We start from the raw sequence: 15,269 nt of genomic DNA, 5'->3' as shown, positions 1-15,269 counted from the left end.
CCCCACTTCCTATATACATAGGAAGTCTACAAAAACTATCTGGGGGCTAATTTCTAACAAACGCATGCACAGATCATGCATTATGTATACCTTAACTGTTCTGGTAATATTACACTGCAATTTCAGAGAAAGAGTGGCCTTTTCTGTGTGATGACACCCAATATTTGCTGCTCACACCGCTCTATCAGTCAATGAAATACAAAAAACATCAAAAAAACATCCTATATGTCTGACTTCTCTGCCTCCTCTCTCCATGGCAGCGTTGGAATCATACAGAAATATGAAACCTTGCTGCCCTTATGTATTTCCATAATCATGCACTAGATGGCACTGTGCATTTACCACACTTATAAACAACAGCACCAGACAGAGAAGACTTTGCAACAGAGATGCTGAGGATGCCAGCATTTACAGAGCTCTCTGATTCCCTGCAGGAGGGATGGTTATGACAAGTTATTAACACATTGTTGTCAGGTTTGCCAGGGAAACCTATTTAGATTTGGGCAGATCTTGGCAGATATAAATATGTCTATTAATATAGCTTCAATTTTTACAGCATGATGGTACAAATGTATATCGCACTCAGGCATTTTTCTTTTAAATATGTTGTATTGAGCACAAACAGGATTGTATATAGTTTCCTTTTTTTCAATACCTACTCTGATGGTATAGACCAAGTGGAAATATATATGATTGAAATATATATGATTAATAATAATATTGGACTTAGCTGAAAATAACTGTTACTTTCTTGAAAAGAAGTATTGTTATCCTGGTATGATAGCTTTGTGAATTGAGACTAATATGTGAATTTTCCTTATACAGTAAAGGACATTCTTGATAACAATTCATAGGTTTGCTAGTGACCTTTCAGACACCCTCAGCTCTGTCCTCCTGAGGTTTTCTATAGTAAGCCCCTAATCACTGCAGTAACTGGGGAATACATATACAGGAGTGCTGGAGGTGGGATTTTCCTCTGATCCCAATGCCTGGAGAAGGACAGTTATTTCTAGCAAACAGTTAAACCAGCCAGCATGCAAAAAAAACTTGTCTCACCGCTAAGGTTAAAAACAGAGGTTTTAGATGCACGTCTTCTGCAGAAAATGTGAAAGCCGCACAGCCGCGTCAAGGCCCCTCTGTGTAGTGCGGTCCTAACTCTAAACTATGAGAGTCTCAATCTTGGAGCACATGTAGCAAAAGATAGGATTTGGTGCAGGTTCGCCAGGAGGCAGCCCAACCTCCTTAAAGGCACAGGGACACACAAGGGGCCCCGCACATCACAGCGGCAGCTGATACCCCAAGTGTGTCACTGCACCAAATCAGTCAAGCAAAACAAATGGCAAACACACTCATCAACTCATAACCAGCTTTAAAGCCCTCCAATGTGCACTTTGCTTTAAAGCTGGTTATGAGTCGATGATTGCTTTTGCCATTTGTTTTGCATTTGTAGCAAACAAACCTCCCCACTTGGCACAAACTCAGGCCCTGGTGCTACTTTCAGCGCTGGTCCGGTGGGAGGAGCTCCAGGTGGGGTCCTAATTTAGCTGGCCAGCGACTGCCAGAGGATCCCGACACGCACGGCACCTCTGGCAGTCGCCAGCCAGCTAAATTAGGACCCCACCTGGAGCTCCTCCCACTGGACCAGCGCTGACTCGCCGCTGCTCTCCCGCACCGAAGGTAAGTGAAGAAAAAAAAACATGCTGATAGGGAGCAGGCCCAGCGCTACAGGGGGTCTGGGAGAGGGCGCAAAAATGCAACTTTGACTGTCTAGGCAAAAATCCTAGCACCGGCCCTGCACAAACTTGAGGGAGGTATTAAAACCATCTTGGAGACCCACTTCAGGATAGTCCACAAAACATACTATGCCTTTGATTTTTTTATTTTATAAAATAAAAGCTCCGAGCCCATACTTAACAGCTTGCCCCAAATGTACCCTGGGGGGGGCTTCTCTCAGACATTGTCTTTGGGACTGTCCACATATTGTCACTTTCTGGGACTTCCTACATGTCCAATATACTGGGACTCCCTTTAATCCGTGAACCCTGGCTCTTTTTAGTTACTGGAACCCTCTACCCACACTCAGTAGGATGAAACAGGCATGGATCTATGTGGCTCTGTTGCTAGCCAAACGCATAATTATGCATCATTGGCTTTCTATGCAACCGCCGTCATCCCAACATTTTATGATGGCACTGACATCATTGATGTGGAAAGAAAGACTCGAAGCCACTTTAGACCCTGATCGGTACTCCACAAACTTTTTTATGAAATGGGAATCTTTCATATTACATCATTATACAGGGGTAGAGCTGTACGCTCTAATCTATCCATTCAAACTCACGAAATGGAGAAGAGGCTAGACAAAACCCTAGGACAGTTGGAACTACCAGAGGATTATACTCCTGGCTAGTTATGGCAAGCATATGCTTAGCCACCATACGGATGTATGCTGGTAGAAAGATGTCCAAACATGGAAAATCAGTGTAATACCATCTTGAAGCCATACAATTTAAAAGACCATTTTTTTTAAATTATTTGCATTCATGTGACATGAATATGTGATTTCCTTTTATGCTTTGTCATTCTGTTTTATTGAAAATTAATGAAATGTTTTAAAAAAAAATACCATCTTGGTATCTGCGGAACAGGAAATGGTAATAATCTGCAGTGTGGTGTCCAGAAATGTTTTCAAAAGGGAAGTATAACCAAACCTTTTTTTTTTTGGCTATAGTTCTCTTTTGGGTAACAGGAGTACATTTACTAATGTACATCTCTGACCCTAGCTCAGCATATAAGAGGTACTGCCAACTATTTGCTGACAGTGCAGAGGCGTGTTGTAGCAGAGAAAGATCCTGATAAAATTATTGGGATCCACCTTGGTGCCTGATTGACAGCTGGCTCTGACTCTCTAGAGCAGTTCTCAACCTGTGGGTCGGGACCCCCTCGGGGGTCGAATGACAATTTGCCAGGGGTCGCCTAGTGGCTCTTGGCCGCCGGGAGAGAGACACTTTCTCCCGGAAAGGTCGGGACCTTTCTCTGCTCTGTTTTTTTTTTTTTTTAAATCGGTGACCGCCGTAAGTCAGAAAAAAAACCCCACCATAGAAATGCATAGCTAGATTCCTATTGGCTATTCACTTTCAAAAGGCCAATAGCAAACTAGCTATTGCACCCGCCCTCTGATGCTGCCAATCAGCAGAGGGGGACCTGAAGTTCTCCATCATGTCCCCTTCTAGTGATTGCACCCAGCAGCAGAGGGCGGGTGCAATATGTATGTATTCAAGCAAAAAAATATGTAAAACACACCTCTAGCTATGCATTCCATTTTCCCGGTCCACAGCTGCAGAGATCGGGAAATGTCTCAGTGCCTGTGATTGGCACTGTCAGCTTCCTGGCGGGCTCAGCACGTGGAGCTGCGAATTCACCCGAGCCCATCCCTATCAGTGACAGTACTGCGGAGTATGTACCTCATACGTTATATAGCCCACTTATACGTTATATAACACACTTTAAATCCAATTCTTCTAGTTCCAGCTGCAGAGCCCGGTCCTATCTTTGCCTATAGCAGTGGTTCTCAACCTGTGGGTCGCTGTGCAAGGTGAGAGTCCTCCTCAGCTCTCTCCTAGCGCAGCAGTGTCAGTTCTTCTGCCACACCTCCAGATGTCGCTGCAGCAGCCGCGTCATCCCTAAATTTTACCTTTGGGGGTCACCACAACTTGGCAAATGTTACCAAGGGGTCCCGGCCCTAGAAAGGTTGAGAACCACTGCTCTAGAGCCTCTTTGTGCAGGGTGACTGGTCTTGTATCCGCCCCCTTCTGTAGTTTCTGCAGGTAGCCTGTAGTGAGTGGGGCCTGCTGGGCTCCTCTCACAGCTCTGCTCTCTCTCTCTCTTTGTGCAGGGTGACTGGTCTTGTATCCGCCCCCTTCTGTAGTTTCTGCAGGTAGCCTGCAGTGGGTGGGTCCTACTGGGCTCCTCCCACAGCTCTGCTCTCTCTCTCTCTTTGTGCAGGGTGACTGGTCTTGTATCTGCCCCCTTCTGTAGTTTCTGCAGGTAGCCTGTAGTGAGTGGGGCCTGCTAGGCTCCTCCCACAGCTCTGCTTTCTCTCTCTCTTTGTGCAGGGTGACTGGTCTTGTATCTGCCCCCTTCTGTAGTTTCTGCAGGTAGCCTGTAGTGGGTGGGGACTACTGGGCTCCTCCCACAGCTCTGCTCTCTCTCTTTGTGCAGGGTGACTGGTCTTGTATTCGCCCCCTTCTGTAGTTTCTGCAGGTAACAAGTAGTGAGCGGGGCTTGTTGGGCTCCTCCTACAGCTCTGCTCTCTCTTTGTGCAGGGTGACTGGTCTTGTATTCGCCCCTTCTGTAGTTTCTGCAGGTAGCAAGTAGTGAGCGGGGCTTGTTGGCTCCTCCCACAGCTCTGCTCTCTCTCTCTTTGTGCAGGGTGACTGGTCTTGTATTCGCCCCCTTCTGTAGTTTCTGTAGGTAGCCTTTGGTGAGTGGGCCTGCTGTGCTCCTCCCACAGCTCTGCTCTCTGCACAGGCTACGTACAGCACAGTGAGTTTCCAAAGGCATTTGGTACATACAAAGTGGATTAATATCCTTTGTGGCTATTGGGAAATATATATATAAATTAAGGTTTCTGTGCCCGGAGTTCAGCTTTAAAACTTTCATCCACATACCTCAACATAATGTAAATTTGCTGGCGATTATTATTCTGACTGGAGGTGTCCTTTTAAACGATTCCTTTCATTTAGTATGTACTGGGTGTGTAAATTGGAGCATAACTCTGTGTCATTGATGGAGTGTGACTAATGTTAGGCAGGGATAACGGAAAATTCCTTCGCTGTCGCATTTCACCAGCCAGAGCTGGGGAGCGCAGTAAAACGTGTTGATGGGCACCGAGCCTGGCAGTCAGAGGGTTACACAGCATGAGAGGCTGTAAGGAACAAAAGGCGGATGATTGAACAGCTGTGAGATGTAATGGCAGCTAACGAGTCCCCACACAGCTATAATCAGAATCCAGACCAGTTATCCTACATATTCTTCATGCAAAATATTCCACGCAAAACTCTCCAATCCTTTCTGTCACGACAAACGCTTAATGTATAGCGGACATTTTGCAGAATTTCCAGCTACTTCATCTAGATCGTATGCCAGCAACATCCGTCTCCGATTTTATACTGTTCTCATTTTTACTTTAAATGGAAGAACTGCACCAACTTCCATTTTCCATTTAAACTTATCATGGAACATAACCCCAGTGCGCAAACAAAACCCCAACAAGCCTCTTCTAGATTAACCCCTTGCTGACGGTAGGAGCTGGTGTTTTAAGTGGGCCATGAAGCCGGAGGCCAGTAGGAGGGGCTCCCATTCATTCATTCACTGTCATTGCCAGCCATGATGCAATCAGGAGCCCTTCCTAACTTCTCCCAGTCATCAGTAGTTGACCGTGAGCTGTCAGTGACTGCTTGGTCATAGTTCTGGGATGCCGATTGATCGCACCCCACAACAACACAGGGACGCATATATTCAGCAGCTTGGTGTTAAAGAAGAACTCAAGGATTGTGATAAATTAACCCTTGCAGTGGCAGTATCCCTGTACTGCAAGACATAAGGAAGAACTAGTCACCTGATCCTCTGTCCTGCGGCATTGACTGCTGACCTCGCCATCCCCCCACCCCCCCCTCCGGCTGCAGTATGTCCCTCTGCATTTTCATGTCTAATAGACCTGTATTAGATGTGATGACATCAAGGGTCCATAGACCGCTGGAAAGGCGGCAGGGACCAGTCTAGCAACCAGACAGGACCTGGGGTTCCGCTTTAAGGCCCACCCACAGTTCCATTGCATACATGCTGAATGCTGTCATAAAGGGGTTAAAACAATGTATTGGGTCTTAATGCCTCTGCAAAAGGAAAAACAGATAAGTTCTTATGATGAGAATAGAAACTGAAGCCCTGTTAGGGCCTGTGTTGTAATCTTGTATTCAACAGGAAGTTCAGGGAAGCAGAGCTGAGAAACTTGGAGCTGTTCTGAAACTTGATGATGTGGCAGAATTATTGCAGTGGGTTAAGAAACACACACACACACACACACACACACACACACACTCTCTCCAAGGGTGAAGTGTTAATTTTTGTCTAAAAAAAACAAACAAATTATACTCCTCTCCTCTCAGCTGGCTGCTACTCCGGTCCCTGAGGCCTCGTTCACACCATATGCAGTGCGTTCTGGCCGGAACGCACTGCCTCGCATTGCAGTCGATGCGCCCCCCTCCTGCCCCACTAAAAAGTGAGCCGGCCGCAATGCGAGGCAGTGCATTCTGGCCAGAATCGGGCCGGAACGCACTGCAACTGGTGTGAGCGGTCCCTGAAGCCTGTTAACTTCTCCGCTGCAACGATGGCATGTCCCTCAGCGTCCTCATGTCCTATACACGGTGTATAGAATGAGATGACTCACAGGATCCTTAGACGGCTACAGCGAAGCTAGCAAGCAGTAGATAAATGCAAAAAAACCCAAACAACCTTTTGTAACAGGTTTAACCTCTTGCCGTCCGCCCGTAGTAAAAAAAAAATTCTGCTCGCGCGCGCCTTGGTTAAACTTACCTGTGTCTTCGCCGCGCGCTCCCATCCAAACATCTAAAGAGTCTCAGGCAGCCGCAAAGGATCTTGGGGCGGGCGCATGCACAGTTCAGATCTTCAGCCGGGAGATGAGGAGAGACACAAGGTAAGTCTATGGAGCAGCGTGCACCCGCACAGATTGCGTGGGACATCAGAGAAGAGGAGGACAGAAGAGTCAGCGCTGGATCAGATACCGGCACCAGCACTGTACGGACAGCTGAAAAGGACAGTAAGGAAGAAAATTATTGAATAAAGAGACATCATTTAAGGTAAGTCCTGACACTAGCATTGTGGGGGATAGCCTTTAATATCACTTTAAGAACATTTTGGCCCGGAGCTCTGCTATAATTCGCTGACAGCTTAGCTTTTTAAACTACCCACTAGTCATCAGAGGCGCCATCTACTGTTTTCTGCATAGGAATATGTGATGACCGTATAGCTGGAAAGCAGTCCTCTATGTCACAGCTATACCAGCAAGCAGAGTGTGGGAGAATTCCCAACCCGAACAGCATAAAACCCCTGGCACCGCTCAACCCAAAATGTCAATATCCTTTTAAGCCGGGCTTTCTTTCCAAATAAGATCTAATGTGTCTTCATTCTTTACAGATTTGATGAGGATATTTACCTTATTTTTATCATGTGTTTATTTTGCTTTTGTTATTTTATGCATATTTCTGAGATGGAATAAAAGCATTTCTTCTGATGTGTTTGTTATATTTGCACTGGCTGCATTTTCATAAACACCTTAAAAAAAACACACAAAAAAACTGAATTGGTTTTAAAACCGCTCCAGGTAGAGGCCGTAATTGAGTTATAACTCTGCTATACAAACCATTTGCTTGACAAGAGCCAATTTTGCTTGCTCCTTCATTTGCATAACAAAAATAGGAATGGTGGTAGGGGATTCTGTGTGTGTGTGTGTGTGTTTCCTCCCCACCCCCAAAAGAATTAAAATTTCATCAAGACATGAAGACTGGCTTCAGAACACGGTGAAACTGGGTTAAACATATGCAAATTACGAGTTCTGCACAGAACTGATTGGCGACTTCAGGCTTTTCCCTCTATCTCCGCACTGCATTCTGCTGCTTATTAAAATATAAGGCCTTAAATATTTCAGGCAACAGCTGTGCATAGCTCCTGTGTTTTGTGCGAACGCCGGAGCACAGTCATTCCAAATGTGTTCTACATGTACTGATCTGTGCCTTTTCTCTCTCTCTTCCCCTCTGTTGTTCAGCTTCAGACAGCAAAGTCACGTCTTGTGGGGCTGTGTGGAGGATACCGAAGGAACTACAGGCAGGGAACCAGGAAGTCCCCGATGATTCATCAAACAACACCCAAACCTTGGAACTTCTGTGTCACCTCGACAATGACTCCCATAGCAGTGTGGCCTGGTAGGGTTCTGCATACTTTCATCTACGAACTGCATTATTGGGGACTTAAAGGGAGTCTGTCTTAAAGAATAAAAAAAATCCTGTGTGCAAAGGCTCTGGAAGAATCTGCTATTTCTATACTGCATTGTAGTTCAGGGGGCAGCGGAAGTCAGATATGGGATTTCAGACAGTGGTTGCTTCCATTAGAGCTTCTTACAAAGGTGTATTTAGCTTAAAAGAGAACAAAAGCCAAACTTTTTGGGGGCTTTAGTTCTTTTTTGTGTCACAGAAGTACATTTACGGGACAAGATCCTGTCAATATTGTCGGGATCCACCCCGCTGCCCGATTGACAGTTGACTCTGCCTCTCTATAGCCAGAGACAGCTGTGCCCGCCCCCTCCCCTCTCTGTCCCTCCAATGGAGGAACAGAGAGGGGAGGGGGGCATCCCTGTGGAGATTGGCGACTGACAGGCACTGCTTCTGCAGGGAGAAGACCATGAGCAGTTTGTGATTGCTTAGTTCTCGATCTATAGAGCAGACGAGTGACAGTTGCAGTGTTGCAGGTCAGCTCAAAGTTTTTGGGAAGAGTATGTTTTACTCTCCCAATACATAGTTACATTCACCAGCTCCGGAGCCACTTGTTAAGCTCCCTCAACTCGCGCTGTCTGTCCGGAGAGGCTCGTGGCACCGGCAGTATCTCTGAGAAAACTACTGTGGAGGTCCTTTCCTTCATCCTAGCACCTAGGTCTCTGAAGTCTTGTTTTAGGACACTCCAGTTTCCTCCTATTTTGTAATTGGTGCCAATGTGCACCATGACAACGGGGTCGTGCCCAACCCCATCCAGTAATCTGTCAATTCGTTCCGCAATGTGTCGAACACGCGCCCCCGGCAGGCAGCACACTGTTCGACGCAATACGTCTCCTTTAATGCAAGATTCCCTTTAGGAGCCCTTCAAATTTGTACGTTTTTGTGCATTGAGACATGCTGTGTTAAAGCCCATGTCCAGGTTAAAAAAAAAACATTGCAATGGGGCTACCCCCGCACTGTAAGGGTTAACTGCTTGTTTATGTCTAAGGGGGCATGGTGCAGAGCACTTCTAGGGCCCATTCACCCCATTGGGGCTAACACTTTTTTCTAGCACAGCCCCAACACACAGACAAGTCAATATACCTTGTCGCAATATGTATAATTCACACCAACGCATTGCAGTGGTGAGCACTGAAAAAGTACAGCATGATTTTTTTTTCAGTGCAGTGTGGTGTGATGCAGTACAACTGCATGGCACCGCGCTGCACCAATTGAACTTGGTTGTAACTGGTGACATAAGCACAGCTTATGGTGGGAAAGGGCCCTCTACCTGATCCTCACTCCCACAGGCTCTGGGACTGGTGCCTGTGGCCTCTTCCCCCTGGGCTCTGGTGGTCAGAGACCCGTTAATGTCATCACAAACAATGCAGGGCCCATAGCCCTGCGCTTTACATGTGGACGCTGAGGGACAGTGCACAAGCCAGAGCCAGGAGAGAGAAAAGAGTGCCCACTGCTTGAGGAGTGAGGATCATATAAGTAAACTCCTCTTCACTATACCCCTCCACATAATCCAGTATCTGACACTTGCAGGACAGAGGTCGCCCCACTGCTAGGGTAGTTTTTAGTTTGCCTAGAGATAGACTTTTAAGTTTATTTACAAACACGAATATGTAATCTATTGGAGCCTACCAGTTCTTAGATGCGGTGGCTGCATGTGTTTCTCTTTTTTAGGCTAAGAATATTTTCAGCAAGTACAGAAAATACTTTTTGTTCTTGCCTGAAATGCCATGTTCTTGTTGCTTCCTGTGCACTGAAAAGACAGCAAAACTGCTCAGGTCATCAACTACCATGTAATGGAGACGAACAAAAGGCAGACATATTTGAAGTACAGCCTTTGTTACAACCACAACTCCCTCCATAGATACAGACAAGAGTGTAGATATATAGGGACTGGACATGCGTTATTTGCAGGATCACCAGGTAAAAATAAAGGGAAAAAAAGCCTAAAAAAGAAAACTACCTCAGCCACCACATCTACACTAGGAAGCTGCAATTTATTGTGTTTTTCTTAATGGGTTTAGATTACCTTTCTGGATTTTATATTGGATGGGCTGTAAGTGCATCTTGACGCATAAAAAAAAACACCTGCAGCTTTGCAGCACACCATGTGTTGTGGGGTGCTGAAGCACTGATGCATTGGCAACTACTCTGTGTGTGCACTGGGGGGAGAGATTACAAATGCATGGAACCGCTTTGCACATAATGCCATGCGTTACCATTAGGGATGCACCAATACCAGGTTTTTTTCTGGTACTCGCCGATACTGGAAGTCCCATTGAGGAAGCCAGGAGGCGTGTAATGACTCTCCACCTGACTTCCTGATTAGCCGGAAGCCGAGCAGCGTGTAAAGGGCTATCGGCTGTATCCTAATGGATGCGCGTGGCAAATACACCCCAAGAAGCTCCTGTACTTCTTTGGGGGTAGGGCGTTTTTCAGCGCGTTCCTACACGCTGTAAAACGTCCAGGTGTGAACCAGGCCTTAGCCCATTCCTCATAAGCAATGGCCTCCAGATCACTAATATTCTTGGGTTTGTGTGCTGCAACCACCTTCTTCAAATTACACCAGAGATTTTCTACAGGCTTCAAGTCAGGTGACTGTGATGGCCACTGTAGAATCTTCCAGGACTTCTTCTGCAATCAAGCCTGGTGCAATTTGGGGTATGCTTGAGATTCTTTTCCTGTTGGAAGGTCCAATGACATCCAAGCTTCAGCTTCCTCACAGACGGCATGACATTTCATGGGACATCTTGTTCCACAACAACTGGAGTGCCAAGGTTGCCTACCCCTGTCCTAGGCTTTCTCTAGTGCTGTCCACTTGTCTGCAGGCTAGGCACATAGGCATACAATCTCTACTAAAAAGAATGCAGATAAGCGGTATTTTTTTTTCTTTTGTGATTCATATTATAGTACGGCTCTAGTGTTATGTTAATGACCAGTTGATTTTAAGGTGCTGTTGTTGGAAATCATAATTTGTATTTGTCTGAAGTTTTATATTTTTGTGTATTAGTAGGTGATAGCTTTTATTTGACTTTATACCTTTTTACACTCATGAATACATGTCACAGAGGGTTTCTTACACAGGGAATATATTTTCTTGGCATGTTACAGCAACTTGGGAAGAAAATGCTTACAGCATCTTGGGAATAGTAAGATTTCCATCTAAGCCCAATAAACAACTTCAATTAGGTAGAAAACAGAAACTTAGACATTTAAAAAAAAATGTAATGCTCCTAAGTCATAGGAGAAGTTTGCTACTTGAAAATAATCTCTATTAAAGCTGAACTCCAGCCAAGGTATTTTATTGAGCCAGTGTGTAAGGCTGGGTTCACACCTGGGCGTATTTTTTCTGCTCGTTTTTTAGCACGTTTTTCTGTTCAGTCAAACGCGCGTTTCACTGGCGGTATGATTTTTTTCTCCTTATTTTTCTCTAAAATGCCCCAAAAAAGCTCCTGTACTTGTTTGTGGGAGCGTAGGGCGTTTTTCAGCGCGTTTCCACGGGCTAAAATACGCCCAGGTGGGAACCATCCCCATAGGGAAGTATGGGACTTCATAGGACCCAAATAAACGTCATTGGTGTCAGTGTGCACAATTGGAATCCCCACCCAAATAAACGTCATTGGTGTCAGTGTGCACAATTGGAATCCCCACCCAAATAAACGTCATTGGTGTCAGTGTGCACAAGAAGCATCATCAATTGTAAGTGATTTCATCAGCATTTGAAATAGATTAAAAACCTTTTGACTTTAATATCACTTTATTGCTACAGCATACAAAGACATTTTAGACAATTGTGCACTTCAAACCACATGAAGACAGTTTGGTGAAGGCCCTTTTCTATTCCATCATGATTTACAAAGCCAGCTCAATAATGATATGGTTTGAAGTAGGGATGCACCGGTATTAGTATTAATATTAGTATATTTGTATTGGTGCCTATACCCAGTATTTGGGACGAGTAATCGTACTCGCCCAAATGCTCCAATACTTTCCCCGATACTGGAACTTCCGGTCAGAAGAAGGGGAACATGGAGCCAGCTTCCAGTGCGATCAGGAAGCTGGGCGGCGAATAATGACCCGCCTCCCGGCTTCCTGATTGGCCGGAAAGCCGGCTCCATGCTAATTGGCTTGGAAGCCGGTTTCCCAGCCAAGCACAATCAAGCCGGCCAGACAACATGGAGCCGGATTCTCTGGCAGTCCATGCCAGTGGAAGCACCGGTATCGGTACTCTCACTCGATACCGAAAAAACAGTATCGGTGCATCCCTAGTTTGGAGATTGGAGACAGTTACCATATAGCCACACAAAAGGGCGGGGGGGGGCTACTTAACATTAATTTTACGCATTGCAGTGGTGAGCACTGAAAAAGTACAGCATGATTTTTTTTTCAGTGCAGTGTGGTGTGATGCAGTACAACTGCATGGCACCGCGCTGCACCAATTGAACTTGGTTGTAACTGGTGACATAAGCACAGCTTATGGTGGGAAAGGGCCCTCTACCTGATCCTCACTCCCACAGGCTCTGGGACTGGTGCCTGTGGCCTCTTCCCCCTGGGCTCTGGTGGTCAGAGACCCGTTAATGTCATCACAAACAATGCAGGGCCCATAGCCCTGCGCTTTACATGTGGACGCTGAGGGACAGTGCACAAGCCAGAGCCAGGAGAGAGAAAAGAGTGCCCACTGCTTGAGGAGTGAGGATCATATAAGTAAACTCCTCTTCACTATACCCCTCCACATAATCCAGTATCTGACACTTGCAGGACAGAGGTCGCCCCACTGCTAGGGTAGTTTTTAGTTTGCCTAGAGATAGACTTTTAAGTTTATTTACAAACACGAATATGTAATCTATTGGAGCCTACCAGTTCTTAGATGCGGTGGCTGCATGTGTTTCTCTTTTTTAGGCTAAGAATATTTTCAGCAAGTACAGAAAATACTTTTTGTTCTTGCCTGAAATGCCATGTTCTTGTTGCTTCCTGTGCACTGAAAAGACAGCAAAACTGCTCAGGTCATCAACTACCATGTAATGGAGACGAACAAAAGGCAGACATATTTGAAGTACAGCCTTTGTTACAACCACAACTCCCTCCATAGATACAGACAAGAGTGTAGATATATAGGGACTGGACATGCGTTATTTGCAGGATCACCAGGTAAAAATAAAGGGAAAAAAAGCCTAAAAAAGAAAACTACCTCAGCCACCACATCTACACTAGGAAGCTGCAATTTATTGTGTTTTTCTTAATGGGTTTAGATTACCTTTCTGGATTTTATATTGGATGGGCTGTAAGTGCATCTTGACGCATAAAAAAAAACACCTGCAGCTTTGCAGCACACCATGTGTTGTGGGGTGCTGAAGCACTGATGCATTGGCAACTACTCTGTGTGTGCACTGGGGGGAGAGATTACAAATGCATGGAACCGCTTTGCACATAATGCCATGCGTTACCATTAGGGATGCACCAATACCAGGTTTTTTTCTGGTACTCGCCGATACTGGAAGTCCCATTGAGGAAGCCAGGAGGCGTGTAATGACTCTCCACCTGACTTCCTGATTAGCCGGAAGCCGAGCAGCGTGTAAAGGGCTATCGGCTGTATCCTAATGGATGCGCGTGGCAAATACACCCCAAGAAGCTCCTGTACTTCTTTGGGGGTAGGGCGTTTTTCAGCGCGTTCCTACACGCTGTAAAACGTCCAGGTGTGAACCAGGCCTTAGCCCATTCCTCATAAGCAATGGCCTCCAGATCACTAATATTCTTGGGTTTGTGTGCTGCAACCACCTTCTTCAAATTACACCAGAGATTTTCTACAGGCTTCAAGTCAGGTGACTGTGATGGCCACTGTAGAATCTTCCAGGACTTCTTCTGCAATCAAGCCTGGTGCAATTTGGGGTATGCTTGAGATTCTTTTCCTGTTGGAAGGTCCAATGACATCCAAGCTTCAGCTTCCTCACAGACGGCATGACATTTCATGGGACATCTTGTTCCACAACAACTGGAGTGCCAAGGTTGCCTACCCCTGTCCTAGGCTTTCTCTAGTGCTGTCCACTTGTCTGCAGGCTAGGCACATAGGCATACAATCTCTACTAAAAAGAATGCAGATAAGCGGTATTTTTTTTTCTTTTGTGATTCATATTATAGTACGGCTCTAGTGTTATGTTAATGACCAGTTGATTTTAAGGTGCTGTTGTTGGAAATCATAATTTGTATTTGTCTGAAGTTTTATATTTTTGTGTATTAGTAGGTGATAGCTTTTATTTGACTTTATACCTTTTTACACTCATGAATACATGTCACAGAGGGTTTCTTACACAGGGAATATATTTTCTTGGCATGTTACAGCAACTTGGGAAGAAAATGCTTACAGCATCTTGGGAATAGTAAGATTTCCATCTAAGCCCAATAAACAACTTCAATTAGGTAGAAAACAGAAACTTAGACATTTAAAAAAAAATGTAATGCTCCTAAGTCATAGGAGAAGTTTGCTACTTGAAAATAATCTCTATTAAAGCTGAACTCCAGCCAAGGTATTTTATTGAGCCAGTGTGTAAGGCTGGGTTCACACCTGGGCGTATTTTTTCTGCTCGTTTTTTAGCACGTTTTTCTGTTCAGTCAAACGCGCGTTTCACTGGCGGTATGATTTTTTTCTCCTTATTTTTCTCTAAAATGCCCCAAAAAAGCTCCTGTACTTGTTTGTGGGAGCGTAGGGCGTTTTTCAGCGCGTTTCCACGGGCTAAAATACGCCCAGGTGGGAACCATCCCCATAGGGAAGTATGGGACTTCATAGGACCCAAATAAACGTCATTGGTGTCAGTGTGCACAATTGGAATCCCCACCCAAATAAACGTCATTGGTGTCAGTGTGCACAATTGGAATCCCCACCCAAATAAACGTCATTGGTGTCAGTGTGCACAAGAAGCATCATCAATTGTAAGTGATTTCATCAGCATTTGAAATAGATTAAAAACCTTTTGACTTTAATATCACTTTATTGCTACAGCATACAAAGACATTTTAGACAATTGTGCACTTCAAACCACATGAAGACAGTTTGGTGAAGGCCCTTTTCTATTCCATCATGATTTACAAAGCCAGCTCAATAATGATATGGTTTGAAGTAGGGATGCACCGGTATTAGTATTAATATTAGTATATTTGTATTGGTGCCTATACCCAGTATTTGGGACGAGTAATCGTACTCGCCCAAATGCT

The 15,269-nt window shown here is 45.2% G+C and overlaps 1 protein-coding gene across 1 annotated transcript in view; it reads left to right on the top strand.

The window, feature by feature from the left end:
• Positions 1-15,269, top strand: part of TSSC1 (tumor suppressing subtransferable candidate 1) — a 178,028-nt gene that overhangs the window by 81,273 nt on the left and 81,486 nt on the right. The window contains exon 4 of the mRNA XM_018560505.1: positions 7,844-8,000. Coding sequence (XP_018416007.1) covers positions 7,844-8,000 — 157 coding nt within the window. The remainder of the gene's footprint in view (positions 1-7,843; positions 8,001-15,269) is intronic.

The sequence above is a fragment of the Nanorana parkeri genome, unplaced genomic scaffold (genome assembly GCF_000935625.1).
Source record: "Nanorana parkeri isolate BGI_ZX_2015 unplaced genomic scaffold, ASM93562v1 scaffold460, whole genome shotgun sequence".
In the NCBI taxonomy this organism is placed as follows: Eukaryota; Metazoa; Chordata; class Amphibia; order Anura; family Dicroglossidae; genus Nanorana; species Nanorana parkeri.
Note: the sequence above shows the minus strand (reverse complement) of the source record. Positions and strands in the feature narration are given on the sequence as shown.